General features: G+C 35.7%; 1 protein-coding gene across 1 annotated transcript; it reads left to right on the plus strand.

Moving 5' to 3' along the window:
• The first annotated feature begins 13,227 nt into the window (after positions 1-13,227).
• LOC137711474 (haloacid dehalogenase-like hydrolase domain-containing protein Sgpp) lies at positions 13,228-16,373 on the plus strand. Its single transcript, XM_068450721.1, has 5 exons — positions 13,228-13,444; positions 15,014-15,128; positions 15,328-15,479; positions 15,562-15,823; positions 15,902-16,373. Exons 1-5 carry the CDS (start codon positions 13,410-13,412, stop codon positions 16,097-16,099), a joined length of 762 nt encoding a protein of 253 aa, XP_068306822.1. The 5' UTR covers positions 13,228-13,409; the 3' UTR covers positions 16,100-16,373.
• Positions 16,374-18,533: the final 2,160 nt, after the last annotated feature.

The following is an 18,533-nucleotide window of genomic DNA, read 5'->3' on the forward strand; positions in this document are numbered from 1 at the left end:
CTCTCTTTCTCTCTCTCTCTTCACCCTTGGTCAACTTTGGTAAGATTTGTGTGGACCAGCATTTTACTTTCTCACAATCTATCTCTCTATATCCTCTTCATTATTGTTTATTAGAAATTATTAATTAAGAAACAGTTCCTAATAAAGTTTGATTAATCCATAATATCAAATATTTTACAAATGGTAATTGTTTATCAATTAATATTTTAAAATAGTAGTTATTTCTCAATTAATATTTTAGAAATAGGGATTATTTCTAAATAAATATTCATAAAATAGTGACTATTCCTCAATAAATATAAATATTTTAAAAATAGTCAATAAATATTTTAAATAGTGACTAATTCTTAATTAATATTTTAAAAATAGCGATTGTTTCTCAGTAAGTAAATAAAAAGTTCATGGAATGATGGTATAAAAAACAAACAACAAAACAAAAAACAAATAATAACACAAGAATAAACGGGAGAGTGACGTGAGAGGCGTGAGGAGATAGATGATTGTGCGTGACCTCACGCCTTATCTGCACGTGTCAGGTATCTGGGGCCCACGTGGCTGCGTGAGTTAGTTGTCAGTTCGTTTTTTATGTTTTGTTATTTTTAACAACTTATGTTTGATGGATTTAGCATCTATCTCTTCTTGTCGACATGGGATTTGGATCCTCTCCTGAGCCCAAGGAGAGGATCTTCCTGATCAAAGAATTTGGACCGTTAGATGAAAATCTAACGGTTATAATTATTATAAATTTAAAGAGATCTCTTGTTTGTAGACGTTAGATTTTTATCCAACGGTTCAAGTTATTTGGTCAGGAAGATCCTCTCCTTAGGCTGAGGAGAAGATCCAAGTCCATCGACATGGAGAGGTTTATGAATAGGCCTTCAGTATATGCCGACGTAGACTACCACTAAATAAAGGAGAGGAAAGAAGTCATTCAACCATATATGTCATCGATGACATGGAAACCATTTTAGGGTTTGGACCCCTATGCAAAAGTTTCAATCTGATGAGCTAAGGATGGGAATAACTTGCATCATAAGCTACCCTTTGAGCTTACATGAGTTGAGGAAGGTTGTATCGACACTCTGGTCTAAATTCAGATCTTGTGGGCTTAGCTTAACTCGCATATACGAGTTTACCAAAAAATAAAAAGAAAAAAAAACTCGCATATACGATTGCACCTGCGTTTGACGACCGGAGCTACCATGACATCTAGGGTACAGGTGACAACTCGTGTTCAAACTTTCATGCCAGCCGATATATAATTAGAGTCAACTCAAACATGGCACGATATTAGTTAGGTCATCTTTTCTAAACTTGAACACGACACAATTATTAAACTTATTACATGCTAATATCACAACTTTGGCTTGGTGATGAACATGGATAAAAGTACATCCATGTTCGCGCTCTACAACATGTCCAACATACAACATTTTAATAGAGGGATCCTTAGACCACCTCCAATGGAGATGGCTAAAAGGCCATAGACCATTTTTTTAGCCCCTTTTTGGTGAGACACCCAATGAAAGGCTGGGCAAAAAATGTGTGGAACTCACTGGGCCAAATAATGGCCTTTTGGCTATCGAGCTGGCTACTTCTAGTCACCCTCTCAAGCCCTTTTTTTAGGCCCATATGTCACCCTCCAGCGCACTAATATTAGCAGCAGTAATTTGCTGATGTCCGCTAGCCGTTTGATTTTTTTTTTTTTTCCCAAATGAAATTTAAAAAAAAAAAAAAAATCTAATTTTTTTGTTCCCACAAGTAGCTATGGCATTTCTACACCATATTTCACATTTTTTTCACCCTTACATACTAACCTACCTCTTTTATTCTAATTTTTCATATTATATTCACCTCATACACTCTTTTCATACCCACCCCTCTCTTAGGGTGCGTTTGTTGCACCGGACAATTTCAGTCTGGACTAGATTCAAAAACTAACTTGGACTCGGTTAGATTAGACTGAGCTGAACTAACTTACTGAAGCGTTAGGAGTAGAGTCATAATAAGAAGCTGGACTAACAATAAATTATTGTTATATTTTAATTTATTTTCTATTAAAAATATCAAAATGAATATATGGAAAATTAGAAGGGCATAGCCCTTTCTTCTTCACGAATTGCATATGGTCCCCTGCAACTTGGAGAATTATCGAAGTTTCAATAACAAAGGCTTACCCCCATTCAAAACCCAAAAAACAGAGATCCAAATTTCCAGTAACAATGAAAAATGATTATTACAAACAAAAAAATACCCTAAAAAGAACCAATTAATTGTTGGTGCTCGCGGCTGAAGATAAACATCGAAAAGGCTCTGTTAAGGCTATCGTCGAATAGCCGAACTCGATCAAGCAAAGAAATCGCGAGATTACAGATTGGATTCGGTTCGAGATTCGCATCCAATGCGACCTTAGGGAGGAAGTCATTGATAAATTTCCGATCTAGTTAAGAAACATCCGAGTCTTGTAATTAGAAAAATGACTTTTTGGATGACCTAACGAGGGAGAGACAGAGAGAGAGATGCATGAGGAATTGCGAAGAAGGAGGCAACGTAGTGAGGAAAGGCATTCTTAGCAATCTCATGGTTCAATTGGAATATAAAATATATTTATTATATATAGATATTTATTATTTTATATTTTATATAATTATGTATATAGGTATTATTTAAATTATTTAAAATTTACATATTAATTATTTATTATGTAAATAATAAATAATTCATATGTAATTTACGTAATATGTAATGTAATTCTTTTATAATGAAATTTTTTGAATTAATATAAACTATAATATTCAAGTGATATTACTACCAGACTAGTATGGATGACCTAACGAGGCCAGGAGTCCACACGAGTTCGGGCTAGTCTCATTTAAGTTAGTCCCCAAGCATATCAAACATGGGATAATAATCCTAGCTAGTCCCCATTTAAGAAGGTGAAACAAACGCACTCTTAATGTCTAAGTTGTTAACATGCAAGTAATATTAAAATATTTAACAAAATATGTAACAATACCAACATGAAACTTAAAGAATATGTAACAATACCAATAAGTTAAAAAATAAACTAAAAAACAATAAATTATTAAGGGGTTATGTTTAGCCTATTTCGATTGGAGATGATATATAAATATAGTCTGACACTATTAATTTAGAATAATTTTTTACAGGGTTATAATCTTGGATGGGGCTATACTTAACTCTTTCGATTGAAGATGAATCCGGAGAGAATCAGTCTCTAGTGTCAAGTTTTGAAGTCCTCTAGATGTCGCCAAATCCAATCCTTCTCCAACCGCAAGTGCCTCCGCATCAACAGGAGTAAAAACATTCTCAAACCTCCTTTTGCCATCCCTGCGACAAAGCTACCTTCCTCATCTCGAACCACAATACCTAACCAACGATGTTGATTAGGTTATATATGAAACATAAACACTGAACTTAATCATGTCATCCAAGCAGAATAGGCTGGATCCAGCCCCGCCGAATCAAAACCTTAATTTGCTATAAAGAAACTAATATTAAATCTAAGATAACATTTGATAACCATTTTGGTTTTTAGTTTTTAATTTTTAATTTTAATTTTTATAAAAGTTGAAAACTGAAAACCAAATTTCGAAAATTCAAAAATGTTGTTTCACTTTTTAGTTTTCAATTTTTGATCTTCAATTTCATTATTTTGAAAATTAAAAATAAAATGGTCTTACTATCATATCAAGCAGACGCTATAGGAGCAGTCTTTGCTCTTGTTTTATTTATTTATTTATTGTGTTTTGGCCTCATATTATATAGAGCATGACGCTGGGTGAAAATCACGGCAAACAAAAAATTAGTTTTTCTCGTCACAATATATAAAACAGGACCGGATCTTTTTCCTAGGAATCTCATGATCTTACTCGTTTATCATATATCGTGCGGTTAATTTTCGTTAGGTACTATTCATATTTAATTTTAAATTTTAAATTTTAAAATGTTTTCTGACTGCATGATATCCAATAAATGAATGAGAGCACGGAACCCCTAGGATCCCTAGAAAAAGGAACCTCGGATCCTTTTCCTATAAAACAAAGGAGCTAAAGTGAGAGTTTCCAATGATCAAGTAATGCGAGATAAAAAATAAAATAAAATGTTAAAACACAGGATAAAAGCGTGATAGGCCTAGTTTGCACATAAATAAATAAGTGAGTTAAATTACATAATTAATCAATCATAATAGTTTATGTTCATTTACAAAATTTAAATATAATATTTTATTTTCCTTTACAAAATTTAAACTTTTTATTTTCATCACACATAATATTAAATATATTAATAGACCATAATACGCAGACCAAATGATGATAAAATATTTTTTACAAAATTTAATTAGTGGAGCAAGAGGACGTTTCCAAATTGGGTTTCCTTTCCTCACGTAATTTTTTATGAACACGTGACGCAGTTTTATGCCATTTCACCTGAAAACGTGTACGACTGCTAGGCTTTTGCTGCTTTACCACCAAACTCCACTACCTGCCGCCTCCCCAATTTTTTGAAGAATCCAATTTGGACCTCTTGGTTTTAGTTTTTGATCGTTCAGAGAAAAACTGAAGTATTCATGGCTCGTTAATTAAATCGCAATCAGAATGAGAGGAATTAAATTAAATAAGAGTTTTTATTTATTTTATTTTTTATGAACAAACGATATTATCTCCACTAAAGAAAATGAGTGGGTCTAGTCTCACAATGAGCTAAGTAATAATGATGTTCAAATTCACCTTTGGCAATAATCGTATTGGCGTGAGTCAATATTTAGGAGAAAGGGAATGTAAATATTTTGTAATTATTAGAGTCATATTTTAGGAAGAATATAGTTGTAATTATTGGCGTGAGTCATGTTTTATGATGGTTATGATATTTCTCAAATTTATGAGTTGAAGGTTAAGTCGTTTGACTTCGTTAGGAAGGGCGTCCTATTGGTGTGTACTATGCCGATCTCAAAGCAGTATGGCAAGAACTGGATCAAAGAAGACCAATTAAGATGGAGTGTGCTATTGACTTGAAGACGCTTCGAGAGGAGACTCAATTGGGCCAAGTGTATGCCTTCTTGGTGGGACTTGATGTATTTGATAAGGTATGTAGTGATATTTTGAGAACTCAACCCTTACCATCTGTCAAGGAGGTGTTTTCTGTTGTTAGACGTGAAGCTTAACGTCATGCTACCATGATGGGGGGAAGTGGTGTCAGCAGCCAAGGCGGGAGCTCGACACCATCTATAGCCATGGTGTCTGGACCATCCTCCATTGGTCAAACTCGTCCTTTTACTCGGGAAAATAAAGATGATTTAACGTGTACTTTCTGCGGTCAAACCCGTCATACTGAGGACACTTGTTTTCAAAAGCATGGAGTCCCTGAATGGTTCCCTAAATTGAAGAAAAAGTTACTTGCAAAGGAGCGAGCTGCTAATGGAGCAAGTGGGAGCCGTGCATCCATTGCCGTTATCGCACCTAGTGCAAAGGATGTCGTGCCTACCCCTGGGGATCCAAATCAAAGCTTGTTGACTAGGACCACTCCTAGTGAATCATCGTCCAATACAGGTAGTATGGGGCGTGTTCCTTTAGCCTCTAACATGGAACATCATACGGGTTGGATTATAGACTTTGGTGCAACATACCATATGACCTTCGATAAAAAGTTGTTTACTTGTATGACAACGACTCCTCGGAAGTGTATCACAACAACAAATGGCACCATTGCATTGGTTCTTAGGGCTGGCACTGTGGACCTCACACCGGCCCTCTCCCCTCATCGTTGCTTACTTGTTCCGTCGTTGTCTCATAACTTGTTATTTATTCTTCAAGTTACTAAACAATTAAATTGTGTTGTACTTATATATCCACTCTTTTGTTTACTTCAGGATATTCAGACCAATGAGATAATTAGGCATGGCACTAAGAGAGAGGGGTTATACTATATGGATCACGTCGTTCTTGGCAAAGCTAATACAATTCGAGCATCCCGTATCGGTAATTTACAAGAAGTTTGGTTATTGCATCGTCGGTTAAGACATGCTTCGTGTGGTTATTTAAGGAGTATGTTGCCCAGTTTATTTCATGAAATAAAAGAATCAAACTTACATTGTGAAGTATGTATCCTCGCGAAGAGTCATTGCGCTTCGTTTTCTCCTAGTATGAATAAAATATTGTTTCCGTTTGATCTTGTGCACTCTAATGTTTGGGATCCTTCTCTTATTAGTACTCATTCCAAAATTAAATGATTTGTTACATTTGTTGATGATTGCACCCGTATGACTTGGATATATGCGATGAAGCATAAAAGTGATGTTAGTATGGTGGTTCGATCTTTCTTTCAAATGATTACAATACAATATTCTTCCGTTATTAAAGTTCTTCCCTCTAATAATAGCCGGTGAATCTATTGGTTCTGAAGTGTCTAGTTTTCTTTGGGATCATGGACTTCTCCATGAAACTACTTGTAGCCATACTTTGCAATGAGAGAAAGAATCGTCATATCTTGGAAGCTGCTCGTGCCTCGCTTATTGGTGCATCCATGCCTAAACGGTTTTGGGCTAAATTCTGTACACCTCAAGTGGTAGAATTCTGTACACCTCTTCAAGTATTGACAGAACATGTTCCCGTAGTATCCACTAACACCCTTACTCCCCATGTATTTGGATGTGTAACGTATGTTCATATTCATAAGATTCATCGTAGCAAATTGGATCCATGTGTCCTTAGGTGTGTATTTGTTAGGTTTGCCTTCCAACAGAAAGGGTATAAGTGTTATCATCCTGAAACTCGACATATGTATGTGACCATGGATGTTACTTTTTCTGAATCAGAGTATTTTTATTCTTCGCTCATGTCACCTTCTGATCACCAGGGGGAGAACACTATTGATCAGGGTGGTTGGAGGTACCAGAAGATGTGATATGCGGTTCAAGGGGAACATGTGTTAAAAATAAGGCAACAGTGTCTTGGCAAGAAACTACCGAGAATGATCAAGTTTTTCAACTACTGCCTGCCGAGATAGGTGCAACAACTCGACAAGGTTCTGTTGAGGAGAATACGAAAGTCCCACAACAAGGTTCTGCCAAACCAAGTACATTAGAGGAAGTATTGTCTCCTGCCTAATCCACATCACCCTCTCTCTCACACTCAATAGTGTCATCCAATGTGTCTTCTCTGAATGTCCCTGAGGTAAGTAATACCGATGCTCATGTTGTAAGTACATATAAGTTGCCTCCACGGAAAAATCATGGTGTTCCTCCTGACATGTTTTCTCCTAAAGGAAAAGTAAAGAATCCAATAGCAAATTATGTGTTATGCAAGAACCTTGCACCTGAATGCCAAACATGGGTGAATAATGTGGAACCAATCCAAATACCAACTCGAGTTGAGGAGGCCTTCATGGATCCTAAATGGGCTGCTGCAATGGATGAAGAAATGATGGCACTACATAAGAATGATACATGGGAAGTGATGGAACTACTGAAAGGAAAAAAACTCGTGGGGTGTAGGTGGGTCTTTACAATTAAATACAAGGTTGACGGATCAATAGACAATAAGGTTAGTAGCAAATGATTATACTTAAACGTATGATGTTGATTACCATGAAACTTTTTCCCCAATGGCCAAGATGAATACGGTATGTGTTCTTATCTCATTAGCTGCAAATTTGAATTGGCCGTTGAAATAATTTGATCTAAAAAATGTTTTCCTTCATGGGCATTTGAAAGAAGAAGTATATATGGATTTTCCTTCAGGATATAATGCCGGAATGAAAATCGGAATGTGTCGTTTGCGAGAGTTGCTTATGGGCTTAAGCAATCACCTTGTGTGTGGTTTGATAGATTTACTCAAGTCATGAGAAGGAATGGATATTACCAAAGTCACTCCGACATCACGTAGAGGCGATGAAATTGTATTGTGACAATAAGTCGGCAAGATAAATAGCAGAGAATCCAGTATAGCATGATAGGACTAAGCATGTTGAGGTTGATTGTCATTTTATTAAAGAGAAGCTTGAGATGAAGATTGTGTCAATACCGTTTATGAACTCAGAGGAACAACTTGCATATGTTTTTACTCATGCCGTGTGTAGTAGGAGCTTTGATGACTCACTTATCAAGTTGGGCATGTGTGATATCTATACTCCAACTTGAGGGGGAGTATTGGCGTGAGTCAATATTTAGGAGAAAGGGAATGCAAATATTTTGTAATTATTAGAGTCATGTTTTAGGAAGGATATAGTTCTGTCCTTTATTGTTGTTTCCTTTTGTAACAAAGATTGTATGTACTTATATTCAGAATTATGGAATACATGAAAATTAAGCCATAGAATTCTATTAATTGAACGTAAGACCTCTCACTTATAAGTGAAGAGGAATATCACTAGATCGTAGTACTAAGTGGTGAATTGAAGAAGAGTTGAAATGAGGAGGAATCAATCAAATTCATGTTGAAACTATTTACAACATTTTATGAAATTGAAGTAGGAACGGTACTAATTCCATATAAGTTGTTTATTAAGTCACCAAATCAGAATGAAAACCAATATAATTACTAAAATGCCTTTGTTCTAAATAAATTATAAAATCTTTATTCTAAATAAATTATTTTTATATTCTTATTGTTTTCAATTATTTTATAAAACTGTTATTAACACTAAATAAATCTCATTCTACATTTCTCACAAAGTGAAATTTTTCTCTTCTAATTATAGAATATTTGAAGTGCAAATGAATTTTTTAGAGTACCAATAACAATTTCTTTATTTATATACTAATTAATTATTATCCACATAATAAAACTTCGATTAGTTTTATTCATTTTTACCTATATATCTCAATAATTATTTATAGTCCCTTTATGGTTAATAAATTATTTTATAATTTTTTGGTTAATTATTATAATACAACTTGTGTCACATCCCGGCCCGGGGAGGGACCACTCCCCGGGCCCGCTCCACCACTGTAGCACAATATTGTCCGCTTTAGGCTTACCATTCCCTCACGATTTTGTTTTTGGGAACTCACGAGCAACTTCCCAGTGGGTCACCCATCATGGGATTGCTCTAGCCCCCTTCTCGCTTAACTTCGGAGTTCCTAAGGAATCCGAAGCCAGTGAGCTCCCAAAAGGCCTTGTGCTAAGTAGAGATGGGAATATACATTTAAGGATCACACCCCTGGGCGATGTGGGATGTCACAATCCACCCCCCTTAGGGGCCCGACGTCCTCGTCGGCACATCACGACCAGGGTTAGGCTCTGATACCAATTTGTCACATCCTGGCCCGGGGCGGATCACTTCCCGGGCCCGCTCCACCACCGTAGCACGATATTGTCCGCTTTGGGCTTACCATTCCCTCACGATTTTGTTTTTGGGAACTCACGAGCAACTTCCCAGTGGGTCACCCATCATGGGATTGCTCTAGCCCCCTTCTCGCTTAACTTCGAAGTTCCGATAGAACCCGAAACCAGTGAGCTCCCAAAAGGCCTCGTACTAGGTAAGGATGAGAATATACATATAAGGATTACTCCCCTGGGCGATGTGGGATGTCACAATCCTTAACTTTGGAGTTCCTACAGAACCCGAAGCCAGTGAGCTCCCAAAAGGCCTTGTGTTAGGTAGGGATGGGAATATACATTTAAGGATCACTCCCCTGGGCGATGTGGGATGTCACAACTTGGCTTAATATTATTCATTTTACCTATATATTTCAAATAAATTATTTATAGTCTTTTTTTTTATAGTTAATAAATTATTTAATTTTTTTTGTTAATAAGTTATTTTATAGTCTAATTAATAGAAAACATTTGTTAATCTTCTATTAATTTCTACCAATGAGCAGAGCTAGGAATCTTTTATGGAATGAGGACAACGTTGGAATAATTAGAATCAAGTGAGAGCATAATAGGTAAAAGAAATTCATTTTGATTCCCACATGTTTTGAATTCAAATACCTCCCTTATCTAGGGAGTCCAATATCCAGTAATCAAAATTCAATTTCCTAAAGTGATTTCGATTATGGACATGTGAACATGCCACCATTCCTTCCTTCTTTTTTTTTTTTTTTTTTTTTTTTTTTCATTTTTCATTTTGCTACTTTTGAGCATCTCCAATGCTTTGGAAAATTTGGACTCAAATCTTATATTTGTATAATAAATATGAGTTTAAGGTTTCTAATGTGCTGGAGATATATAACTCATATACAAGTCTCCGGCGAAATTGAGATCTAAATTTAGGTTTCAATATGAGATTTGAGTCTAAGATGGAGTCCACGTCGGTTATAACCTATATGATTGCTTAAAAAAAAATTTGAATACAACGGCTAGCTGACTACTTTGGTTGTATTCAATTTTTTTTTTTTTTTTTTTTTTGGTTTTTTGGGCCAATTTTTTTTTTTTAATTCTTAAAAATTCTATTTTTTTTCCTATAAATACCTAAACCATTCATTTAATTTAAGTTCTAATTTTTTTGGGCCAGTTATCGTTGTAGTTTTTAAATTTAAGTTGTTGTAATTTTAAAATTTAAATAATAAATTATGTTTGGCCCTATGACCCTTTGACCCTCGGTTGGAGACGGTTTTTTGTAATAGGGCTAAAACGAGCCCTATGGCCCTTTAACCCTCGGTTGAAGACGGAGGCAAATATGGCCATGTACTGTTTATTAAAATATTAATTTATTGGAGGGCTAGAGGGTTAAAACGAGCCATCTGACCAGCCCTCTGTTAGAGATGGTCTAAAACTCAAAAACACGTCATACTTCCACAGTTTTTGAGGAGGAGGATGAAGAGGATTCATGGGTTGTCATTGTGGTGTCACTGTTTACAGCACCACAATGATACTCAAGTGAAAAGCAAGGAAAAAATTGGCAGTGCTTGTCTCGTGTGCAATAAGAATTTATAACACTCAAGGGACACCTATTGGCTCTTTCCAGGAAGCATCCTAGACGACTTTGTTTATTTTTGTGTGTAGATTCTTATTTAACTTTTCAATTCGATGTTTAAGTGAAAAGACGCAAGTCAAGTCTCCTCTCAAAAGCAAAGCACCTTCCGGCAACAAAGACAAAAGTCATCGTGTTACCGTACGAACACGTAATAGAACGGTCAAAAAAAGAGGAGCTGCTTTTTGAGGAAAACCAAGGAAATTTCCATGATCCAATTCACCATTAGGCTTTTAATAATTCTTTTTTTGGTTTTATATTTGTATTTGTAGTTTGGTTTGCAGAGAGATGACATCATTAGGTATTAATAAAACATTAAACAATATTAAATTAAGTAACATGAAACAGCATTAAACAATATGAAACAACATTAAATAACATTAACCAACATAAAAATTATACAACATAAAAAAAACATTTAACAACATGAAACTTAAACAATATTTAAAAAAACATTTAACAACATAAAACTTAAACGCCTACTTCATGCTAACGTCACTTAGCCGTTGGATTTGAATTTAAGTTGTAGTTTTTAAATAATAAATTATATTTGGCCCTATGGCCCTTTGGCCCTCGGTTGGAGACGGTTTTTTGTGACAAGGCTAAAATAAGCTCTCTGGCCCTTGGTTGGAGATGGAGGCAAATATGATAATGTACTGTTCATTAAAATATTAATATCTTGGAGGGCCAGAGGGCTAAGGCCATCTCCAACCAAAGGGTCCAGAGGGCTGAAAATAGCCCGAAAACCGTCTCCAACTGAAGGCTAGGCCAGAGGGCTATGGAATCTGAAAGGGCCCCACGGAATCGGAGAGGGCTAGAGGGCTGGAGGGCTGGAGGGCTGGCTGCAAGCAGCCATGCCAGCCAACCAGCAAGGGGCTGGCCAGAAAATAGAGCAATCATGTCGGTTATAACCGACATGATTGCTTAAAAAATTTTTTTGAATACAACAGCTAGTCAGCTAGCCGTTGTATTCAATTTTTTTTTTTTTGGTTTATTGGGCCAATTTTTTTTCTTATAAATACCTAAACCATTCATTAAATTTAAGTTCTAATTTTTTTGGTTTTTCGGGCTAGTTATTGTTGTAGTTTTTAAATTTAAGTTGTTGGATTTGAATTTAAGTTGTTGTAGGTTTTTAATTTAAATAATAAATTATGTTTGGTCTTATGACCCTCGGTTGGAGACGGTTTTTTGTGAAATGGCTAAAACGAGCCCTATGACTCTTTGGCCCTCGGTTGGAGACGGAGGAAAATATGACCATGTACTGTTCATTAAAATTTTAATTTCTTGGAGGGCCAGAGGGTTAAAACGAGCTATCTGGCCAGCCCTCGGTTGGAGATAGCCTTAGGTTTCAAGAAAACTCAAATATGAGTTTTGATCAAATATTTTCTCTTACAATGCAAAGACTTGGATCGGAGAAGAAAACTACAACACATAAATCCACCAACTTTTTGAGACCCAAATGTAAGAATATAGATCTAGAATTTGAGTCAGCAGAGTTGGTCACAAGTGCTTCTAACGAGTCTAAAAAGGCTCGAAGACGAATTTAGCCCAACATCGATTAATGTATAAGTATCCAGCATAATCGTTAAGGAATGACAATCCCTATAATCATGGTGTAGAGAAGTATGATGTAGTTTTTTGAACAAACAATATTTATCTACACTAAGGGAGGTGGGAGAGTGGGCTAAGCCTTACAATGGGCTAGCAATAATGTGGTTCAAATTTACCTTTGGCGAGAGTCAAACCTAAAACCTCTCACTTACAAGTGAAGAGAAATACAACTAAACCGTAATACTAAATGACATGATGTAGTTAAGAATACTCCTTAAACATGTCTCTTAATTGGTGTCCTCATTACATCTCTATTAATCCAAAGTTACAAACTAGATGAGGGAGATATGTGGGGTTTAAACCACAAATCAAAGAACGCCACCTTTTTGGAAAATTGAATATTGTAACTATTTTAGTTTGGATTTAAAAAAAAAAAAACTGAAATCTAAAAACCAAAAGCATACGACTGAAAGCTAAAATTTGAAAACTCAAGAACGTAGTTTTCACCTTTTAACTTTTAGTTTTTAATTTAAAAAAATAAAAATAATTACCAAACAAGTTTTCAATTTTTATAAACTGAAAAAAAAAAAGTGAAATACTTATCAATGTCACATAGAAAATTAAATAATTAATAGTAAAAAAGAAACAGAAAAGGGGAGTTTAGTAATATCGTGAAAACTACTAGGTAGAATTTTGCAATTTGGGAATAGTAGAATACCAAATATGCAAAAGAGAGGAGAGCGGAGAGATTGTTGGAGAAAGAAGGCAAACTCGCATCTGTCTCTTTCGCTCTACTTTGATTCCACGGTTGACGCCTTGTCCCATTTCCCTTTATATTTCACGGATCGTCTTCTTCCCATCAATCAATCTGCTCTCGGAAACCCATTTGCGTTCATCGGAAGCCAAATATCGCAGAGACAATGACAGCTTCTTCCGGTGAAAACTCTGTGGACAGGTACCATCCCTTCTCTCGCCTTTTCTCCTTCCCTTGATTTCTTCTTGCAACTTTGACTGGATATATAATCTGGGTTCTTATTATAATTTCAATGTCTGCCACTTCCAATGCCAGTTTCAGACATTTATTCTGTATAACATTCCAAGTTCAAATCCACATCTGCGTATATGCTTAATGCTTTTTGTTGTTTTTCAAATGTCTCTTATGGAGCATTGCGTTGTGATTGGTTATTTTGTGTATGGTTTGTATGAGTTTTACGCTAATGTTAGTTCGATGGATTGTTTAAATTTTCCATTGATCTGGGTTTTTCTTGTTATGTATGGATTTTGCAAGTTCATAATTATTTTGCTTATTCCTGTGAATTTGTGATTTTACTGATATTCTTGGTAACACGATTCATATTCGAAAAAAGAAAAAGGTAACAGACAAAGAAATCAAGTGGTTTGTGAATGGAGAATATGTTAGTAAATCATTGTCATCGTCCTCATCCTCGCCCTTCTCCCAGTCACATTGGGACATTAGTAGGCTATGCAGAACCAAATTGTTTGAGGACATTAAAATAATACTTTCAATTTAAGTGGCATGTTGAACCATTTTCCATGGTCCTTTGTATGAATAGTTGTCTTGGCCAATTGCTATAGGCATTTAATAGTTTTAGCTCTTCGGCTGAAAATGCTGTGTGCATAAAACCATACAAACATACATACAACAACAATAACAAAAACAATAACAACAACAACAACAACAAAGCCTTTTCCCACTAAGTGCGGTTGGCTGTATGAATCCTAGAATGCCATTGCGGTCGGTTCTGTGCCACGTCTTCTATTATATCCAAGTTCGACTTGTATGCCATACAAACATACATATTCAGCATAATTCGACTTGTATGCCATTGTTCTCTCCTCTAGTTGTAAGTTTTGCATAGACTGTATGTGTCGATTGTTCTTAGAATTTTAATTCCGAGGAACCTCTTCCTGTGTACCATCTTTTTCTTGTTATGCCTTTGTTTCTCTGGCATGATTGATTTGTATTAGGAAGATGATTGTGGTTCTTCTCAGTTTCTCTCCCTACTGTTGAAGTTGTCTTTAGCTTTTAGGTGCAATATCGATCTGGTATCGACAGAGTTAATAGGAACTGACTCAATTCAAATAGCCCTAGAGTTAATAGACGCTGAATTAATTCAGACAGCCCTATGATGTTTATTGCCGAACTCAAATTAAAGAACAACCTTACCTGATCAAAACAATATATACTTATGAAAAAAAATTTGGTCGAATATGAACAAATATTTCAAGCCATTGTCTTTGTATCCCGTAGGCAGAAATTAGACACGTCTATACTCCCAGAAAGGAGGTAATGTGGACTAACCTAAGTCTACAAGGTTACGAAGACATAATTGTTCTCTACGGCCTTTTCTTTGTATATATTATGGTGTCTAAATTCATGTTCTTTTCATCTATACTGCATGAGACAGAAATGATTGTTACATTTGTTATTTTTTTCGTTTCATGTATTTGTACTTATGCCTAATTGTCTTTTTATTTTTCTTTTCTGTGTCTGTGGAACCAGCAAAAGTTCACTCTCTGGAGTTGCTCCACTTGAAGCAGTATTATTTGATATTGATGGAACGCTGTGTGATTCAGATCCAATTCATTACTATGCCTTCCGTGAAATGCTACCAGAGGTAGATGTCTTTTCTTTTTGTTTGGTCTTTTCCTTTTTCTTATGATTTGTCGGGCAATAAATTTACCTATTGTTACTCTACATTCATATCGCACTGTGAAAAGTGCAAAAGGTGCATCTACCTTTTTATGAAAGTTGCTCATACTTTTTATAAACTTTATATACAACGGAAAGGTGTACTGAAGTGGGAAAATTAACAGATAGGTTTCAACGGAGGTGTTCCGATTACTGAGGAGTACTATATTGAGAATTTCGCTGGGAAGCATAATGATGATGTTGCCAGGATACTCTTTCCTGATGACTTCGAAAGAGGCTTAAAGTTCACAGAAGACAAGGAAGCCATGTTTCGCAGGTAAAAGCTTCACTTTCTCTGTGCTGTGTGCATAGCATTTCTTTCTGGTTCCCACCTTATATAATTTCCCTGATGGAAACAGATTGGCCGTAGATAAATTGAAGCCTGTGAATGGTCTCTATAAAGTGAAGAAATGGATTGAAGATCGTGGGTTGAAACGGGCTGCTGTTACTAATGCTCCAAGAGTAAATGCAGAGCTGATGATTTCAATGCTTGGCCTCTCAGATTTTTTTCAAGGTCTTGTCATTGGGAATGAGTGTGAGCACGCTAAGCCACACCCCGAGCCCTACTTGAAGGGTCTTGAAATACTCAAAGCATCAAAAGAACACACTTTTGTGTTCGAGGTTTGCCTCTTCTCACGTTATACTTTGAGAGAAAATTAAATGGGGGAACTTTGGAAACTTATTTTCTGATTTTGCTAGGATTCTGTCTCGGGGATTAAAGCAGCAGTTGCAGCCGGTATGCCAGTCGTTGGATTAACCACGGGAAATCCAGAACACATATTAGTGGAAGCAAAACCCACCTTTCTCATAAAGGACTATGAGGACCCAAAGTTGTGGGCGGCATTGGAAGAACTTGATAAGAAGAGCGGTACTGGTAGCGGTACAAGTAGAGCATGAAAAGTTCTATCGTCTCAATCAAATGATTATAAGCTTAAAGGGTTACTGAAGGATGATTTGCAAATGCAGTAGTAAACTCAAAAGGTTTCTTAAATAATTCTGTTGCTGGCGCAGACTTTTATCCGTCCATAGCTGCAAATTCTTGATGCCGTAGAAGTTCTTTCGTTGATAAAACGGATGCTGTATTCTTTCGCGGCCCATTCTCTCGTAAAAGTGAAGTACCTGTTGTTGATTTTCTTCAATGCATGCATTTGATTCTGCATTTGGAACTGAAGTGCTCTGTTTCACTCCAAGAATTTGATTTTGCGGTTGGAAATGAGGTGCTCTGTTTCACTCCAAGAAAGTGAAGGGCAGAGAATGGCTCCGAGCGAAACACGGTAGTACGTACTATTAATTGTTACCAAAACGTTAATTTATTTTATATCAAATAAATGGATCGTCTATCATGAAACTATTCATTTTTATTTGAACGTTAATTTATTTTATGCATTAAGATGACTAATTAACAATCATCAATTTGATTACTATTATTTTTTTGAAGAAATTATCTTTGAACCTTTTTTTTTTGTTGAAAAAAAAATCTGATTATGATACTTGTATGGTTAAAGCTACAAGCTGAAAGTTGACTGGATTTAGTATTGGTTTGGTATTGAGGTGTTTTTATAAAAAGTGGGTATAAAAAAAAGCTGAGCTAAAAAAGGTGTTTGGTAAACACTTGAAAACAACTTATTTTCATAGTTTATTTTTATAGTTTTGGGTGAACAAAAGTTGAAAACGTGAAGTAGCAAAAATGAGCTTATTCTCACAGTACAGCAGAAACAGTTTTTTTTCAAAGCACAGTACCAAACCAGTACATGTAACTTGTGTGATTCTATGAACTATGAAATGATATCAAATCTCAATTATTTATTAATTATTATTATTATTATTATTTTTTGGGTGTGGTGAAATTGGGGGTCAAAAGACCTAAGAAAAACAACTAACTATTAACAAAACAGTTCTGAGGAAACCCAACAGCATCCTCAAAGATCAACCTATCCACAAGAGCTAGGCTCATCAAAAACATGAAGACCAATGTCAAACTTATGGCCTAAATCTGTCATATTATCGGCCACTCTATTCTTCTCACGATAAACATGTGAAACCGAGCAAATCCAATCCCTACGTAATAACTACGTAATAACTCAAATCTTAGTTCTTTATTGAGTATCAATAACAAACTTAAATCCTTTCCTTTTACAGCAACAAACGCAAAATAATTTACATCTAGAAAAATAAAACCCAAGCACAAATCAGAAGAAACAAATGTGAACTTTCTCAACTAGTTCCTCCAATAATATTTAGTAGGGTAATCAAATAAGAAGATCTAAAATTTGGGATCGAAAATGAAAGAAGTCTATTTCTAAATATTCTGAACAATTGAAAAAGTATATCATTCGAAACTATACATATGTTTTTTTTTTTTTTTTTTTTTTTTTTATCAATCAAATTTAACAAACTTTCATTTGCTAGCATGTACAGAAAATGGTCAGATATTACTTTAAAGTTTGGGAGGGGTGGCACCGTAGCAATTTCAATTGGGGATTTCATTTTATTTACGGAATTGCGATTGGTTTATAGAATAGGGTGGCTAAGTTTGTGCTTTGGGCCACCCATGCATTTTTTGGGCTTTTTTACGTGGCCTGTTTCCGTGTCTAGGATTTAGGCCCACTTAGGTGTTTAAAGACCATTGTGCCCATCTGGGCTTTAAATCGTAGGGCTCCGTGTATAACTTTGGTGGGCAGTTTTGTAATTCTATTTTTCGCAGGAGTTAGTGTTGGGTGGTTGGGCGGATTGGAAGGTCAACCTAATCCTAACCCAACTGTTACAATTCAGGCTCAGGTTCGAGTTACCCAACTTTTTTGAGTTTAATCCTGTAACAACTTAGTTTTCAAGAATTCTTAAAAAAAAATTAAGCCAAGTAGCATCAAGGCTAGTGAACTTTATTTTCATAAATCAATCAAAGTTGCTGAGCAATTGCTTCGAGACACAAAGAATTTAGGTTTTGGAGACTAACAATCTACTATAAAGTTTTAGGATTTAGAGACTATGAATATGGGCTGACTAATCAAAGCCTCTTATTTCCTAAAAGCTTAAGTAATTATAAAGGATAATTTATTTAAAAAATAAAAAGAAAGGACGCTGGTTTTTTTGACTTAGCCCACTTGGGTGTAGTATGAGAATTAATTAATATGGGTTACAATTTGGTTAGAATGGGATTGGTTAATCGGGTTGGGTTGGGTTGGGGATGGACGGGCAAATGATCCACCCAACTCAACCCAATCAATGAACGGGTTGAAATTGGGTTAGGTTAGGGATGAATGGGCAAATGATCCACCCAACTTAACCCAATCAATGAAGGGGTTGAAATTGGGTTGGGTTCAGACGGGTTATA

Source organism: Pyrus communis, chromosome 12 (genome assembly GCF_963583255.1).
Source record: "Pyrus communis chromosome 12, drPyrComm1.1, whole genome shotgun sequence".
NCBI lineage: Eukaryota > Viridiplantae > Streptophyta > Magnoliopsida > Rosales > Rosaceae > Pyrus > Pyrus communis.